The sequence below is a fragment of the Hesperophylax consimilis genome, chromosome 28 (assembly GCF_061612785.1).
Source record: "Hesperophylax consimilis isolate HC1 chromosome 28, BYU_Hcon_1.0, whole genome shotgun sequence".
Classification (NCBI taxonomy): Eukaryota; Metazoa; Arthropoda; class Insecta; order Trichoptera; family Limnephilidae; genus Hesperophylax; species Hesperophylax consimilis.
The window spans coordinates 19,743,997-19,761,398 of NC_142863.1; the positions used below are offsets into that span (position 1 = coordinate 19,743,997).

The 17,402-nt window shown below is 33.8% G+C and overlaps 1 protein-coding gene across 1 annotated transcript; it reads left to right on the top strand.

Moving 5' to 3' along the window:
* Window positions 1-9,924: 9,924 nt before the first annotated feature.
* Window positions 9,925-17,298, top strand: LOC149410323 (dual specificity protein phosphatase 23-like). Its single transcript, XM_089649035.1, has 2 exons — window positions 9,925-10,667; window positions 14,987-17,298. Exons 1-2 carry the CDS (start codon window positions 10,371-10,373, stop codon window positions 15,251-15,253), a joined length of 564 nt encoding a protein of 187 aa, XP_089505161.1. The 5' UTR covers window positions 9,925-10,370; the 3' UTR covers window positions 15,254-17,298.
* The last annotated feature ends 104 nt before the right edge of the window (window positions 17,299-17,402 follow it).

Here is a 17,402-nt window from a genome sequence, read left to right on the forward strand (position 1 = left end):
ATCAGTTGTTTTTGGCTACTTTCCAAGAGATACAAAGAAAACGGTTGCGAGATTTTACGCATTGGGAGGAATTTAGTAGAAGCTTATTCAAATTAACGCGTTTCCAGAGGATATGAATTCCTTGCCAAATTCTTCTTCATCTCAAACCTAGTTAACTCACCGACCATAATAGAATTAAAACATCTGCTTGACATTGTTATATGTACCAATTAACTGTGAAACTTTGCCAGGTTATCTTTAAGTTTGACAGAGTTGTATTTGTAGCAAACGACCGGTTTGAAATAATAATATTTTTCTAATTGATTTGTCAAATGATGCTGCTTTTACATGATATCACAAACTGACTCTTAATAAATAATGTGGGTAGGATATTTACAGTCAATTATACATATTTAGTTTCACCAAAACATCAATGTCTTAGGCATAGTGAATTAAAAGCAATTTGTCTAGTATTGTAGTGTATATTTTTCTAATTGATTTGTCAAATGATGCTGCTTTTACATGATATCACAAACTGACTCTTAATAAATAATGTGGGTAGGATATTTACAGTCAATTATACATATTTAGTTTCACCAAAACATCAATGTCTTAGGCATAGTGAATTAAAAGCAATTTGTCTAGTATTGTAGTGTTTCTGCTGTACTGTTCTTACGCTAAGGTTTTTCTTCCTCGAGGTTACGCAACAACCAATACTCAACGAATTAAGTATCTTAGGGACTACCGCCATACGTTGTCGAGACTATGGGGTTGTTACCAATCAGTCACTTGTGGCAGACATTTTGTAAATGATCAATGTTAGGATCAAAACGGTCAACAAATAATAGCAAGATATAAAAATGACAGCTACAGCAACTGTTTGGTTGTGTGTGAGGTTATGAAAGCATTCTTTTGTTGACATTACGAGAATTCAACAGTGGTGATGCGGGTCTCGTGATTTCAGTAGCGACATGTACGGACTATGCGTGACAAGTTGTTTGTGATGCGAGTATCGCATTCTTGCGTATCCTTGTAGAAGAAGGGCCTGATACATATTTGTAGTCTGCTAATTATAACTGTTTTAATGTTGTCAGTTTACAATACTTGTACAAATATGGTGTTGTTTAGATGTATCTTTCCCAGTCGTAGGGGTATTTTAGTTGGTTGAAACTTTCAATGCATTTTCATAAGCACCTCCTGCAGAGTCCTGGTCGCCTCTAAGAAACGTTTCTACTCTTTTAGGTTTCCTGCCGTCTCCCTTAGTCCCAAGAATACTGTGCTGAAAGTCAGCAGTATTCAATGGGACTATGAAGAGACTGAAGGGTATGGAGATGGGAAAGAGAAAGATAGGGAAGTATCTGGCTGTTCAGATCTGGTCACCAAACAAGGCGATACTGACATTATCTGCCGCTCTGTAAAGTAGACCTAATTAAAGCACCTCTATGATCCTACGATCATGTTGTTATGTATCTTATCGATGAATTATTCTATTTAGGAAATCTGAAGCAATTTCAATGCCTTTTTTCATAGGGAAGTTAATATTTAGGATCCGTCCATCATTTTTGATATTGTTAGCAAATTGTTGGTCGCTTTCGCACGGTGATGAGACGTGCACGAATTCTCCGCTGTCACAATGAAAATAATGTTAATATCAGCTAAATGTATGAATAATAATTATTATCAATGACATTGAATATAATACCGTGTTTAGTTCTCATAAGAACTCTTAAGGTTAGGATGCTTGAACCCTCTTCGCATTTGATGAACGATGAAATCGACGATTAGCGCCATTTTGAATTTCGGACATTTGAACCGCCCCCGTTACATGCCAATTTCAGACCCGTTTCAGCGTTTGATCAAATTGTAATCATCTGTCGAGCATAACAGCAAGATCATTACGCTTGACTGCAGATCAAAATCTGAAACGGGCCGATATTCGGTTTTCAACGAGACCTTTAAAATGGTGCTAATTGTTTATTCTGTCGTTGATCAAATGTGCGGAGATTGAAACAACCTAACCATTTATATTACAGTGGTCACTTTTAATATCCTGTTTGCAAATCTAAGTTAATTCTCTTATAAGGTTTTCCAAGGGACCAGAAAAAAAAACTCTAAACACGAAAACTTCTCTTGTGAGAACCTTATAAGTGGGTTTGATTGTATTTGCATGTTTCATGTAGGTTAGATGATTTTTAAATCTTGTTGATTTGCACCAACTTTATAATAATTTAGCGTTTGCATTTTAGCCGGTCGAGTGTCGTTCCGTTGTGTAAATGTCGTAATAATATCGTGCTATTTTGGAAAGTGACTGTTGAGTATTAATAGTGTTACTTCTCTGTTTTGTAAAATTTAAATGATCAACTGACACGTGTTGGCGTTGCAACGCACACAAAACAGATGAAACTTAAAACATCTTTTTAAATGGGAAAGTTTTGACAAAAAAAAATGTGGAAACGGAATCTAAATTGTTTGGTTTAAAACCATTTGGTTAAGCACTGATGTTTTTAACCCTTTGGATGAGTAAGTTTACTTAAAGGAGGCCAATGATTAGAGATATCTCACAATAGCTCTTTTTCTAGTGTGTGTTTGAGTAAAGGATGGGAGTTTTTTTGTTATGGCGTTGAAAGGGTTAATCCAATTGTAAAAAATCAAGTCATTTTGATTTAAATTTAGTAAAAACTTTCAATTAATATTGTGCAAAATTAAATAATGTGTGGTAATGTGGCGTGGGTTTGAAATGATTAGATGTCGGTAATGAGTAATAATTGATTGATAAAAAATAATGTTGATTGAAATTGTAAAAAAAAATGATAAATATTGTCTAAAACCACATTAACTGACTAAAATTCTGTAAGAAGCTGTAATGAGGGTCAAATTGAATAAAGATTGATGACTGTATCTACAATAAGGTGTTAATGTTGTGACGTGCTAAGTATTTATCAAAACAAAGTTGACTTCAAGTGACGAGCTTATTTTTCTAACGAGGATACAATACGTGTTAAGTCTTGACTTCCTAGAGGAATATTCCATAGTAAAATACGACAACATAAAATCTTGACAGATTGCCAAATACATTAAACTATCCCTGGCTATAATATATAATGTATTTATAGCGTATGAGGATTATTTGATGTAAACATAAAGCTCTGTTTACACACAACGTTTTAACATTCCATTATAATTATTTCATTAAAATGAAATTGAACATTTTATCTATATTCCCAATTATTTTTTTTAATATATTTTTGGATGTTCTTGTAATACCAGTATTAAAAAAAGTATTTCGCTGTTAAAATGAAATTTGCTGTATTTTTGTGCTGCTTTTGCAGACCAATTAATAAACATTTCTTTCTTTAGGTAAGACCGCACATTCCTTATTTATTGCTTTGTACTTAAAATTATTTTGGAAACCTTTTGTTAGGGTATTGTTTTTTTTGATTGATTGATTTGCCGTAGAAACTTCCATGGATAATAATTATAGTATATTTATATAGTTCTCTAGTACGACAGTGTTTTTGTGTAAATTGTGACATAAATATGTGATACAATAACTTAACCAATTGATGAATATCAAAGTTTAACAATATTAATTTTATTCTCCCATAAAAGACATTGACGCATCCATTATTTATAACGCACTTAAGTTGGGGTGCTTCACAGATATTTAAATATAACATTGTCATCAAATGGTCAATCAGCACCATTTTGTTTTTTAACATTTGAATGGTCTTTGTTAAACGGCAATTCTAGACTTGTTGCAGCTTCTGAACAATTTTTGATCAGCATAAAAACACAACTGTCATTTTATTATGATTGTCAGCTGAATACAATTTGATTGAAAGCTGAAACTAACCTAAAATCAGCTTTTATCATGGACCTTTCAAATGTCAAAGAAAAAACAAAATGGCAGTGATTGGCAATTTAATAACAATGTTACAAATGAATTTCTGTAAAACACGTGACTTAATATTTATTAACGGCATTCATTAACATAATACAATCGAATTTACGTCATTCTTTACGCATTAACACTGCGGTACTTTTCCACAAAGGATCAATATTCTATGACTGATTTCTGTATATACAATTATTATTGAATACAGTACGCGTATTGATTTGTATTTAAATTCCTTAGTTAAGTAATTAAGTCAACATTATATTATTTACTTAAGATTCACTTTGTTGTCACACAACTCTCTCTCGGGGTTTTACAAACTGCAACTAAGCATTCCATCATACAGGTATTTTATTTAAATAAAAACATTTGCAAAATTATTCCAAATAATGAATTTCCCAAATATCACTTCAATATCTCTATAAAACTTTAGACTCTGGTCAATTTGATAGATTCATATTTAATCAGCGAACAGATTGCTGTCTTAACCCTTTCGTCCCGGAAAGAAAAAAATCACATTGGATCCGAAGCGGGGTCACTCAGTCCCCCAATTTGTTTTGCTTATTAAAAGGTGTTAATGACATAATTCGATGAAATTTGTTTTGGTTATAATTAGAGGGAAGTATATATTACATATTTCAGTAGTCATTATCAAAATCGTTTCATAAATAAAGTCATAATTAATGTTCTAATGAATTTAGACCATAACGCATATGTTTTCAAAGAAAACAGAGAAGGCGGGTACGTAGCAAGCATCGCGCCTCGTTTCCGAATCTCGACTGCCGATTGGCGATTAAGCGTCGACGTGGGTGGCTAGTTTCTTGCATAGGATGGTCTGTAAATGATGAATATATTTTTTTATTATATATTTTTTAAACAAATCTACCACTACTAAACTGGTTACGGATGTTATTGCGAATATTATAGCATATTTAGATATTAATGAAGGTATTAAATTCTTTATTCTCCTAATTTATGATTTGATATATTATATTTACATTTAGGATCAAATCGTAGTGTTTACCTTACGATAAATGATGGGTTCGTTTGAAGGTATATTACGGGCGTAAAATTGATAATTAAAAAAATATATATATACATATTTATATATTCAGTTAAAAGTTTTTCATTTTAGGACACTTATATTTTTAACGGTGAACGGTTTTGAACCGCAGATGACATCAAATCAACGCGATCATCTGGGAACGCGTCCTTCTGTCAAGGTTCGAAATAAAACGGATTAAAACAGTGAAAAAACAAGGTATTTTAAAACTGTTATAGTTATATTTTATTGTAACCTCAGAAATACCTGTTTTTGATGTTTTTTGTGTGAATATCCCACAAGAGTCCCAACTGCTCCTAACCATGAATGTGATTTGTTCCGCGGCACACCAAATAAAAATGCCTTAAAAAAGTAAATGTACTTTATTGATATGAATAAAGGAAATCATAATCTGTATCTAATCATTTCATGAAATAAATATGAATCTCGAACCAAATTTACAACTTATGTAAAGATGCCATAATAAGCTGCGAAAATATGCAGTTAGATACCGAGATGGAAATTCCGACCCTTATTTCATTAATAAAATCAAACGACTAAATTGCAAAATTTAATATCTAACTAATCACGCCGTTTCCCCGCAGGGGTAGGCAGAGAGGACGGATCGCCAAAAAAACTCGGTCTTGGTACACACTTCTTGCCTCATTCACATTCATACATCGTCTCATACATACTCTTCTATTATTTTGACTCTTGACATGTCCCGACTCGAGTATCTGATTCACTTGATCATACCATGTCTTCCTCGAGCGTCCCCGACTTCTGGTACCATTCGCATTTGCATCATATATCCTCCTTACACTTCGATCTTCACTCATTCGCTCTACATGCCCAAACCATCTAAGCGTCCCTTTCTTAATCTTACTCATTACGCTTACATCAGCCTTGCACTCTTTACGGATCTCCACATTCCTCATTCAAATTTAATATCGTATAGAATAAATGTTTTACACCCCTTTAAGAGTATTTAAAAAACACCATTGCCAAAGTTTAAAATGTACTTACCAGTCTGAAGATGTAACAGAGAGAAACTGGTTCGGTCTCACAGATTATAATTATTTACGATAAAGTTAGGAATCATAAACTAAAACACAATTATTGCTAACACACGTTTGCGATAAACTTTTTAAAACCATACTGTACTTTTTTCAAACTCCTTGTTTACACTTTCCTTCAAAATTTGTATATAAAATAAATGTCTTTGTCTGGTCCATGTGTTTTTCATGTGAGAAATAGAGACAGATATAATTTTAATCTTGTTCATAAAATTTGTGACACACACCGGATGTATTCCAGACAGGCCGACATCTTGGCCCGGCAAAAGAACATCTTAGTATAGCAAAAGGACATACGAAATATGCAGTGTAAGCGACCGGAATTTAGCCCTTTCTGTATAACTTCGAAATTAGTAGCTACAGTTAGTATTGTCCATTTATGCCGACGCCCATATTTCAACTAGTGGTCAATCATTTAAGTAATGCAAAAAGGTAAAAAGTAATGGTAGGAAAGCAAACGTGACTCAAATATTACGACACCGCCCTTTCTATTAAAATGCAACTTTTACGGTCGAGTTCGTATCTCGCGGGATCTCGCCACCTGCATAGCTCGGCGAATATTTTTAATGGAAGGGATACGAGCGGGGCAACTACAGCAATGTTACTGAGCTGAAGTGAGACGGAAGGGGGAGTAAATTTCCAGAATTTGTTGTAAATTATTTAATATCTAAAGAAATATAAATGCGATATGTTTTTTTCAAATGTAGATCGATAACTGAATAGTTTTTCTAGGATTACCTAAATTAAAGAGTATGTGGTGTAAAAAACAACTGAGATAAAACATAAAACACTTTTTTGTGTACCAGTGTTACCCCTGTTCGGTGCGCGAGTGTTAATGGTAATGCTGCGCTTGTTCTACCAGTATCTCAATGGAAAGTTCTCAGAAAAACTCCGCTTCATTGATCAACTTTTATATTTGCTAAATGAGGACAGGCCATTTTTACGACTCTTCCTGGTGTTAAACAGGACCGCACAGCATCCTAAAAGATGACATTACCCCCCAAGGAAACCTCAGGGCCTCCTGTAGGAAGCTAATATTTCGAATTTTGAAAAGTTATACTAATCGAAATTATAAAAATACTTTGGTCATGTATATTAATTTTTTTTTAAATAAATTGTTCATCTGGATATCAGGGTATTGTAGCAAATGATTTTTTTCTGATCAGCTTAAAATTGTACTTGAATTTAATTCTTTTGCAGCTGATAAAATAATGAAAATCATTATTTGGAATACTTATGTTATGTTGATATATAGAATCTAAAAGTTTGTATGTAATACGTTTTGGTGTGCATGTACATATAATTTGTTTTTCCATACATTATGTACTTAATTAATCTTTTTTACAATAACTTAAGGCAACTATTTTTTTTTAAGAAAGTGTTTAATATAATTGTTTTTTTTTGTGAAATTTTCACAAATAATTATTTTGAATTTTTAAAATCTTGGGGGAGTTTTATTAAAAAATTCTACAGTGAAAGACATTTTTTTAATAGTTTATTTTTATACATAGTATTTATCCATTAATTAATCATGTTGTTTTTTTTTTAACAAAAGTATTATTTCTAAAACACAATTCGATTTCTCTACGAAAATCACAAATTAACTTTAAATCTCAGAGCATTTAAAAAATAAATAATATCATTATTACGTTTTGTACATATTTTAATTGCATTTAAATAGTTTGTTGCGACATAAACAATTCATTTGTAGGTAGCTACATCAAAAAAAAAAAATGGCAGAGAATTTAAGTTGGATTCAAAAAAAAAGTATTTTGTTACAATTATATTAATTATTATATTTCTTTGAGTTCTTTAATTTTTTTAACATTCTTAGAAATGTAAGATGTTATATACTTAAATAATGAATTTACAACATATGATAAAAAGAGAATATTTTAACATTTAAGGTATAAGAATAAATAAAATTGAAAAACATTTGCATTTTTTTATTTAAGTATGATTTTTTTTTAATGATTATTAAAATATCTGCTCTCAATATTAGAGAATTATGATTAAAATATGAAAATTACACAAAATAGTATAATTAACTAAACATCACGCCGTTTCTCCACAGGTGTATGCAGAGAAGACGGACCGCCATACAACTCAGTCTAGGCACACAATCCTTGCCTCATTCACATTTATATATACTCTTCTATTATTCTGACTCTTGGCATGGCCCGACTTGAGTATCTGATTCACTTGATCGTGCCATGTCTTCTTCCGGAATCCCCGGCTTCTGCTAGCATTCACATTTGCGTCATATATTCTCCTTATACTTCTTTCTTTGTTCATTTGATCTACATGCTCAAACCATCAAAGCGTCCCTTTCTTGATCTTACTCATTACGCTTACATCAGCCTTGCACTCTTTGCGGAACTCCACATTTCTCCCACGATCATACATGGTTTTACACACATACTCCTCAGGGATCTTATTTCTAGTATTTTATGAAAATATATAATGAAGTGTTGTCATAGGACAATGTGAACACAGCTTTACAATTTGGCAAATATTATCTCTTGTAAATTATGGTTTCCATTCTGTAACATTTTGGAAGTTCTTGAATATTCCAAACACCAGGGGTTTTCAACTTCACACCTATATTAATTAAATTAATAAATGTTTGAATTGTTTTATACGTCAGTACAATGAAGTTTTCGTAAGAAAAGTAGGGATGAGATCTGCGAGGGGTGTGTGTGGTAAAAGCATGTATGACCGTATTATGAATGACGAGATCCAGATCGAGACAAGAATGCTATGCCGATGGAAGCGCAGTGAAGAAGATGAAGAAAAGTACTGTAGATGGTTTTAAAAAAATAAATTATGTGAATACCGCACCAGAGTCCCGAACGTTTGGAGACAGTGAGACTATGGCATTCCCGATTGGGGTATGTTGTGAGGCTGAAGGTAGTGGGAGGGGAAGAGGAAGGTGAGGAGTACCTGGATATTCTGATATGGTCCCCAAATATGGCTAAAGCTATTTCAAGCAACTTTTCAATTCTGAATGGTGGGCATCACCAGGGCGATACTGAGAGTATCTTACACTTTGGAACGTGCCGCAAATTTACTATATCTTATTTTAAATTAATAAATTGTGAAATAACACAAATTTTTGAAACATGTTGATATTTATTATTGTATGGTAGTAAAAAAGTTGTTTATTATTGTCAGTGGCCGAGTTGACATCGCGCTTGGGTCCCACCCAGGTGTAGTGTGTTCAATTCCTCGACTGGCTAAGTCCTCCATCACAACACAAGCAACATTTTCCGCTTACTGTGGTGGTAGTAGGAGATTTTCAAATATTGTCAGGTTATTCGTAACCCGGGAATGTTTGTCTTTCTTTAAAAAAAAAAAAAAAAAAGAAAATTCAATATTTATTTTTTATTATAAGTGTACATAGGTAAATTGTTTGTTGCCTTCAAAAATTATGTTTTCACATATAATTATACTAGCTGACGTGTACCCTGCGTTGGTCAACTTTTCTCTACTTTCTATATATATAATATGTATGAATTATATATTTTAGGTTTATACCTTCTTCTAGAAGAAATTCTCTAAATGATAGTGAAAACCCAATCAAAATCCGTTAAGTAGTTTAGAAGAACTAAGCGCACAAACAGACAGACGCGGATAACGACTTTGTTTTATACTATTTAGAGATCATTTATTGTCACTTAAAAAAAAACGTGAAATCTCAAATTCTCTTCGAAATTAAGTGTTATTTTCAAAATTGTAATTATAATATCATGTGGTTTTTCATGGGTCTGTGGTCTGTCTAGTAAGGACATAAAATCTAGTTATTTATGAAATTTATGTATTTTGAAATCATAATAAATTAATTTCAAATGCTCCAGAGTTGGCATTATCTGCTGCCCGCTATAAATAAAACTGGCAGTCCACCGAAATGTCAATCCTCATTTCAAAATAAACACACTTCGGATAAAGATCATCTCATTCGATCAATCGATCCCTATAATATGTAATAGTGATCAGTTGAATAAAAGACTGTTAGCCAAGTGATTGTTATTGACCAATACGTAATATTGTGCCAAATAACTCTGAGCTGGCTGAGAAAGTTGCCTTAGGTCAATGTGGCTTATATACCAGTCTTCCTGTGTTTAAAATCGTATTTTAAACAAGACAAGTTGAATAAATACATAAAAAAAGGTATTTATACCCTGTGTTTCATCGAAAAGTTTCTCTTGATCTACGAAGATCGTGGCATTGTTTTATATACCGTGTTGGAGTGATTAACAATTATTTAGAACTGGTGTATGTTTCCAGAAGCATTTAATAAGTTTTTCATTTAATCATTCGATCCAAGCTGTGTGACATTAAGGGCTGTCTTTGCATTAAGGTTAAAAAGCCAGACAAAATGTCTGAAATCCTCGAAATTGAAGAAGTTGATGCTTATCCGCCGTGGAATTTCTCGTGGGTGATCCCTAAAGAGTTGGCCGCTATGGCGTATCCCAGGAACAAAGAAAACTTAAAATTTTTGGTGGAAGAGGGAATTAAACACCTCATCACCCTTTGCCCCGAGAAGAAGCCCCCGATCGAGGAATGCAAGGAGCTGAAGTGGAAGGAGATAGCCGTGGATGAGTTTGATCCGCCAACCATGAAGAATATCAAAGAGTTTCTGGATTACTGCACAAAGTGCCGGGCGAAAGGAGAGGTGAGTTCACTAATTATCTTATTTCTATAAAAGATTTAAACTCAATGAAGTAAATTATGTTGTAATGCAAATCGTGGATGGTCTCTGTTGCATCTGAAACTATACATTGTTACGAATTATGCAGCTCCAAACTATGAACTTGAAAATAGACAGTAAAACAAATGAAAAGTGAAAGTAAATGGTAGGACTTAAAAGTAATGGAAGGGAAAAAGATAACCAAATCACTTACCAAGTGCTACCCTGCGAAGGAGTTCAGACATAAACACAATCATTTTCTTTACCAGTTTATTTTAACAACAGCCCAACAATAAATCCGAGCGCAATACCTCGATGTAAATTACAATAAACAAGAAAGACGAGATGACTAATAGTAGTGTTGATTAGCGAAAGATAGGAATTGGATAAGTCATCCCGGTAGGAACCTACCATAATAATATTCTCTCTTCAAAACCAGTCTTCTTAGCGTAATTTGATTCCATTGTTGATAGAAATCAATACAAATCATCGTCAAGGATTTTTCCTGTTGCACTGGCTCTAGTCCCTAGCCATTCTTCTCAAATATTTAACCTTCCTGTTCCATTCTTCTTCCACGCAGTCTATCCACTTCTTCCTCGGTTTTCTTCTGGATTGCTTCCACTGGGGCACCCACAGTAATGATTTGCAGAATCCTATCATCTACAAATCTTTCCACATGTCCAGCCCTTCGCAATCTTTGTGACCCACAGAATCTTTATATGATTTTATGCTCAATTAGATTAACGATTCCAATAGTCATTTTAATTCACAAGTATGATTTATTTTCTGAAGATCTTTTTATATGTTTTTTTTTTAATTTTGTTATTGTGTTTGTGTTAGGAAATATTGGTTGTTGAGTTGGAAGTAACTTATTATAATGAACGTTTGTCTAAATTTATGAAAGAGATAGGATGATTACGCTGGCACGTATAAATGGGTTGTCTGCCTTATTATTATGTATTTTTACCGGTAGTCTTCCTTCAGTAACTTGTACCAGTATTGCTACATTAAACAGTAATTAGTGTACCTACAGGCTATTGTAATATTAAGTCTACCCATCCACTAAAACACTACAAGAAGGAACCAATCCACCACAAATTGGTGCAGTTGAGATCACCACACTTACCAAAATGGTCTCACAGCTGAGATAAGAAACAAAAAGTATGAAAAATGTCATTGTTATGTTTTATTTAGTATTTCTCGCTAGTTAGGTACCACTGATTAACTAATCCCTAGAAGTGTGAGAAGTGGTTGTCGTCAATTTACTTAAGACCTTTCGACTCCTAGGCCGCAGACAGGTCAATGGAATTGAGAATCTGTTTGAAAGAGAATTTCAATATTTGAAATGATCAATTTCAGCAGAAGGAAAAGACGAGCACACGAAAACACCAATAACACACTTCTATCAGTTGATCTCTTCAATAAGTGATATGGAATCTTTGTCCATTTCTCTGATAAAACAGCTCTAGCTTTTTTTTTTTTTTTTTTTTTTTTTTTTTTTTTTTTTTTTTTTTTTTTTTTTTTTTTTTTTTACAGTATTACCGCACAAGAGTCCCAACTGCTCCCGTCTGGAGCCAGTGAGACTATGGCATCCCCAATTGGGGTATGTTGTGAGGCTGAGGGTATTGGGGAGGGAAGGGAGATGGGGAAGAGGAAGGTGGGGAAGTACCTGGCTATTCAGATCTGGTCACCAAACACGGCTAAAGCCATTTCAAGCAACGTTTCAATTCTGAATGGTGGTCTTACACCAGGGCGATACTGAGAGTATCTTCCACTCTGGAACGTGCCGCAAATATACTATATATTATTTTAAATTAATTAATTGTGAAATAACACAAATTAATCAAATAAAATTTATTTGCGCACGCCGGGTTCGAACCCGCGACCTTCGGATCTGTAGTCAAAAGCGTATACCACTAGACCACGCCGGCCGTCTAAACTGCTTATAATTTTAAATAATTAATCAATTACAGGACGGTAAACATGTATTTTAGTTTTACGCCTTTTGATGTAATTGCACTAATTAAATAAATAGGAGAGTTAACAGCTGTTAAAATCACTGTCAGTTTATCTTTCCGCCCACGTTAACTCTGTATGTTCACAATTATGTTTTTTGCACACAAACTCCCTCTTGATTTTAATTTCTCCTCTATTTAAACTTTTCCCCTATTTGATCGTATATACAACACATTTTTTTTATCCTTAAAATCTATTTTCTGAAGAGCAAAAACTTTTTTACATCATGAAATTTGAACTGCTTTTTTGTCTTGAATTTCTAGGTCAGTGCGATTATGTACATAGCTTTCTATATAAATTAATGGAGATTTTAAATAAAATTATTTTACGTTTATCTTGACTAATAATCCCTTTTGATTAAATAGTGGTGTTTACAAAGTTATTTATTTTATTTAAAATAATATGTTAGATTTACATTAAATATTCAAATACCAATATGTAAGATCAGTATTTAGCCCTGATGAGAGACCGCCATTTAGAATCAAAACATTTTTAGCTATATTTAGTGACCAACACTGAATAGTCAGGTACTTTGCAACCTTTCTCCAATTACTTTATTTTTACAAGATTTCCCGAATGGAGACAATAATGGAGAAAATATGATCATTTAACTTTAACCTTCATGAAATGAATTGTTTCTGTGTAAATAATTTTATATCATTTGCAGTTGTCGGTGCAAAGACACATGTACATTAATTTTTCAAGATTAGTACAGCTTCACAATCTTAACTATGTACGTAGTTGGTGAGGTTTCAGTATAGATTAGAGATGGTTGATATTCCTGTCCTGGTTACTTGGACCCAGTTCATTTGCTGTCACTTGAACCGTCGAAATTATTTTACTTCCTTTTAGAAAATTTATTAAAATCGAAAAAAATATTAGAAAAATAGCAGAATGTGACTATAAATTTAGAATTATTTGAGGAACCGGTTCTTTTCCTCAGAATTTCTTCATAATTTTTCCCTTTTTTACTTGTTGGCACCTGACAAATGCGTCGGGTTCCCACCTACAGTCCTACAGACCAAGCAATATTTACCTAATAATTATTGGTGACCGGATAACTCATCAAAATGACAATTCAACACACCTTTAATAGTGTTATAATGTTATGAAAAGTAATGAAACAAAAACTAGATTAAATAGGTTACATATGTAACAATTTAACCTAGTTTTTGTTTCATCACTTTTAATGACTTTATATCAGCTTTTAAAGGTGTGTTGAATTGTCATTTTGAGGAGTTATCGTGGAACCATAATTATTAGTTTATTTAGAATAAACACTCATATAATCGGGAACGAGTGTGTAGGATAGTCAGGACTAATGTCCTCGACATTTCTCTGATGGTAGGAAGCTAACTGCTAGCTCACTCCGCTTCTGAACTGGAGGAGCCAAACTATGTACTACTTATAAACAAACTCTGATATTTATTTTTCGGAATAACTTTATTGAGTAAAACCTCAAATTGTAATATTTAAATATTGAAGACAATATTAGTGATTTCTAAACGAAAATATGAAACAGAAAAATCAGAAAAGGATACGGTCACATCTAGGACACGAACCCAGGACCCTTGTCTTTCCGGGACACTGCCTAGATGTGACCGTATCCTTTTCTGATTTTTCTGTTTCAGATTTTCGTTTAATATTGTCTTCAATATTCAAACTCTATGAGATACTCTAGCACTAATAATAATAGCGCCATCTATTCCATAAAGCTTGAACTTTTTTTGTAAATGTGATACCGCACAAGAGTCTGCTCCCAACCATCTGGAGCCAGTAAGACTATGGCATCCCCAATTGGGGTATGTTGTGACGCTGAGTGTAGTGGGAAGAGGAAAGAGATGAGTAGGAGGAAGATTGGCAAGATAAGACTGAAGGTAGTGGGGATGGGAAGGATATGGGTGAGAGGAAGGTGGGGAAGTACCCAGCTATTCAGATCTGGTCTCCAAATACACCCAAGGCCATTTAAAGCAAAGTTTCAATCCTGAATCGTGATCTTTCAACAAGACGATACTGAGAGTATCTTCCACTCTGGAACATGCTGTAAATATACTATATATTATTTTTGATGAGAAATTTGTGAAATAACACAAATTAATCAAATAAAATTTACTTGAGTACACCGGGATTTGAACCCGCAACCTCCATCTTGCCAGCCATCGAAATTATGTTAGTACGAATTTTTCAAAAATTTTTAGGTTATTCGTAACGTGGGAATGTTTGTCTTTCCATATAAAAAAAAATGTTTTACATTTAAATATATTGTTTTTTCAATGCCATCTTTCCAGATTGTTGGAGTCCACTGCCGGCAAGGACGTAATCGCACCGGCGTAATGCTGGCCTGCTACTTCATGGCCTTCCGCGACCTGTCTCCGCAGCAGGCCATCGGCGAGGTGCAGCTCCTGAGGGCGGGATCCTGCGAAACTGAGGAGCAGGAAAGCGCCGTTATCCGGTACTACGACTGCCTGAAGGGCACAGCCAGCGTCGACGATGAGGTCTTTAAACCCAGGTTCATCTCGGAGACTAATGGCGAAGCGGCGGCTGTAGCTTATTAATTAATAGTTATTTTGTATTGTTTTATATCATTTTGGATTATGTTCTCTTCATCAGCTCACAAATAAAATTACATAATACCATTGTTTTAATAAGAAATCATTGAGACTTCTACGGTGTGATAAATAAATGTAGAAAAAAAATTGTTAGCGGTAGGTAATCGTTTGGTTTCATGGTCCATGGTCCAAAAAAATGCAAGTTCGTATATTCTAGTAGTTATACAACAGATGGATACTGTTATACTTTACAATATAAAAGTCATGAAACTATTATAATAGTTGAGGAATTTGTTCTTCTTCCTCTTCTTTCGTATGGTGGGGGGTCAGAGGGGGACATCTAGGTCTGCGAGCCAGTCTAGGGCCTCAGGCGTCACCATGTGAACCTCATCAATCCCGCCGGGGAATAAATGGAGCGGGCATTCGTTGACCACGTGTTCGGTGATCTGCATCGCAACGCATTCACACATCGCCGACTCTTTAAGGCCCCATCTGTGCATCGTATGGGCACAGCGGCTATGGGAGCACCTTAACCTATTGATGGCGGACCAGGCGAGGAATTTGTAAAATGTATTTATAAACAGCTTCACAATTCAACCATTAATATGTTTGAATCGATGACCATTACAAACCAAAGACATGCTGTAGAGATCTCAAAAGTTGCATGCGAAAGCACGGTAATTGTCGTACTTTCGATTTAGTGGTTTTAATACTAAACTGTCAAGTGCTTAAGGTTGCGTATTATCTCTAATCAAATAGCATAAATGAGTGCCAAAAGACCCTCGTGCGTGATTGTGAAGTGTTTTCATTTCACGGCAAACAGTAGTAAAAGCCAAAAGATAATGTTTCCTTCGTTAATACACATAAATTATAAATAACATAATTAGTTTGATTGTTTCCAGGAGATTTTAAGCGCTATTAGAGAAAGGGAAAAGCGAACGTAGCAACACATAAGTAATAAGAAGGATAACCTTCTGACAATAGGTCGCCTCATACAGCGTTCAGATTTGTCTTAGTGTAAGCGAATAAGCGTATCTTGTCATCTCGATCGCACCCGTGATGTAGAATGTAGTATACGCTGCACCTAATTTTAATTACGAAAATGCTGCCTGAATTTTATTCATACACACATATTCTTTGAATGTGTTTCTTACTTGACACATTTTCGTTCAATTTTGTGAGACCATAACGAGTCTAGATATATTATGTCATTGGTTTGAATATAAATTATGTCACTGAAGGAACTAATTTGACAGCGTCATTACGTCCATGTTGCCCGAAAAAAGAACCAAGTAATTTCTGAATGGTAGCGAGAATTATGAAGGTATCCGCAGTGATCAAAGTTTCCCAATATTACGTTACATACTTTCCGTAAGGAGATGATTCTATATCATATTCTCGAAATGTCATTAGTCGAATTGCTCCGATCAAACGGTGAAATTTTTGAACCAAGCATAACCTCATATCTGAATGTATGTATTTTGTTTCAAAATCAATGAAAAAAATTGTAGAACTTCGCCCATACATTGTTCCTTGAATCTTTTGTTGTTTCATTTTATTTAAAAGCTATGAATAATAAGTGAAAAATAGATTTATTGTAATATCTTGAATTGTTTATGTCTTCCAGTACTTGGATTCAACCGATGCTAAGCGACGTGCTGCAACAGTTGGTGAAACCCAACGTCCTTACCGGACCAACTCGTAATATCATTCGATCAATTTTATCTTATTTCGCTTGAAATTGATCAAACGTTTTCAAATATCGAAATTATTTCTCGAGTCGATAGTCAATTTCATTGTCTGAAGCCAAGGAGAAAAAAAGTGTTACGTAAATTGACGACATCAGTTTTCATTCAAATAAGTATAGATCACACTTCTAGGTATTATGCATTCAGTGGTTCTTAAGAATATTATGTCAATTAAAACAGTGAATGTAATATGACTAGTATTTCTCTGCAATTGTGAATTCTTATTGGTAATTTTTTATAACTTATGGATAAATGGTTATTAATATTTCATTATTATTATTTAAATAAAGAATTTCAAAAGGTTTTCAACTTTTATTTATAAAAAAAATAACACAATCTTAAACATTACATAATATAATATTTATTATATCTCATAACTGTTACTAAGGATTTGAATTTTTAAATGT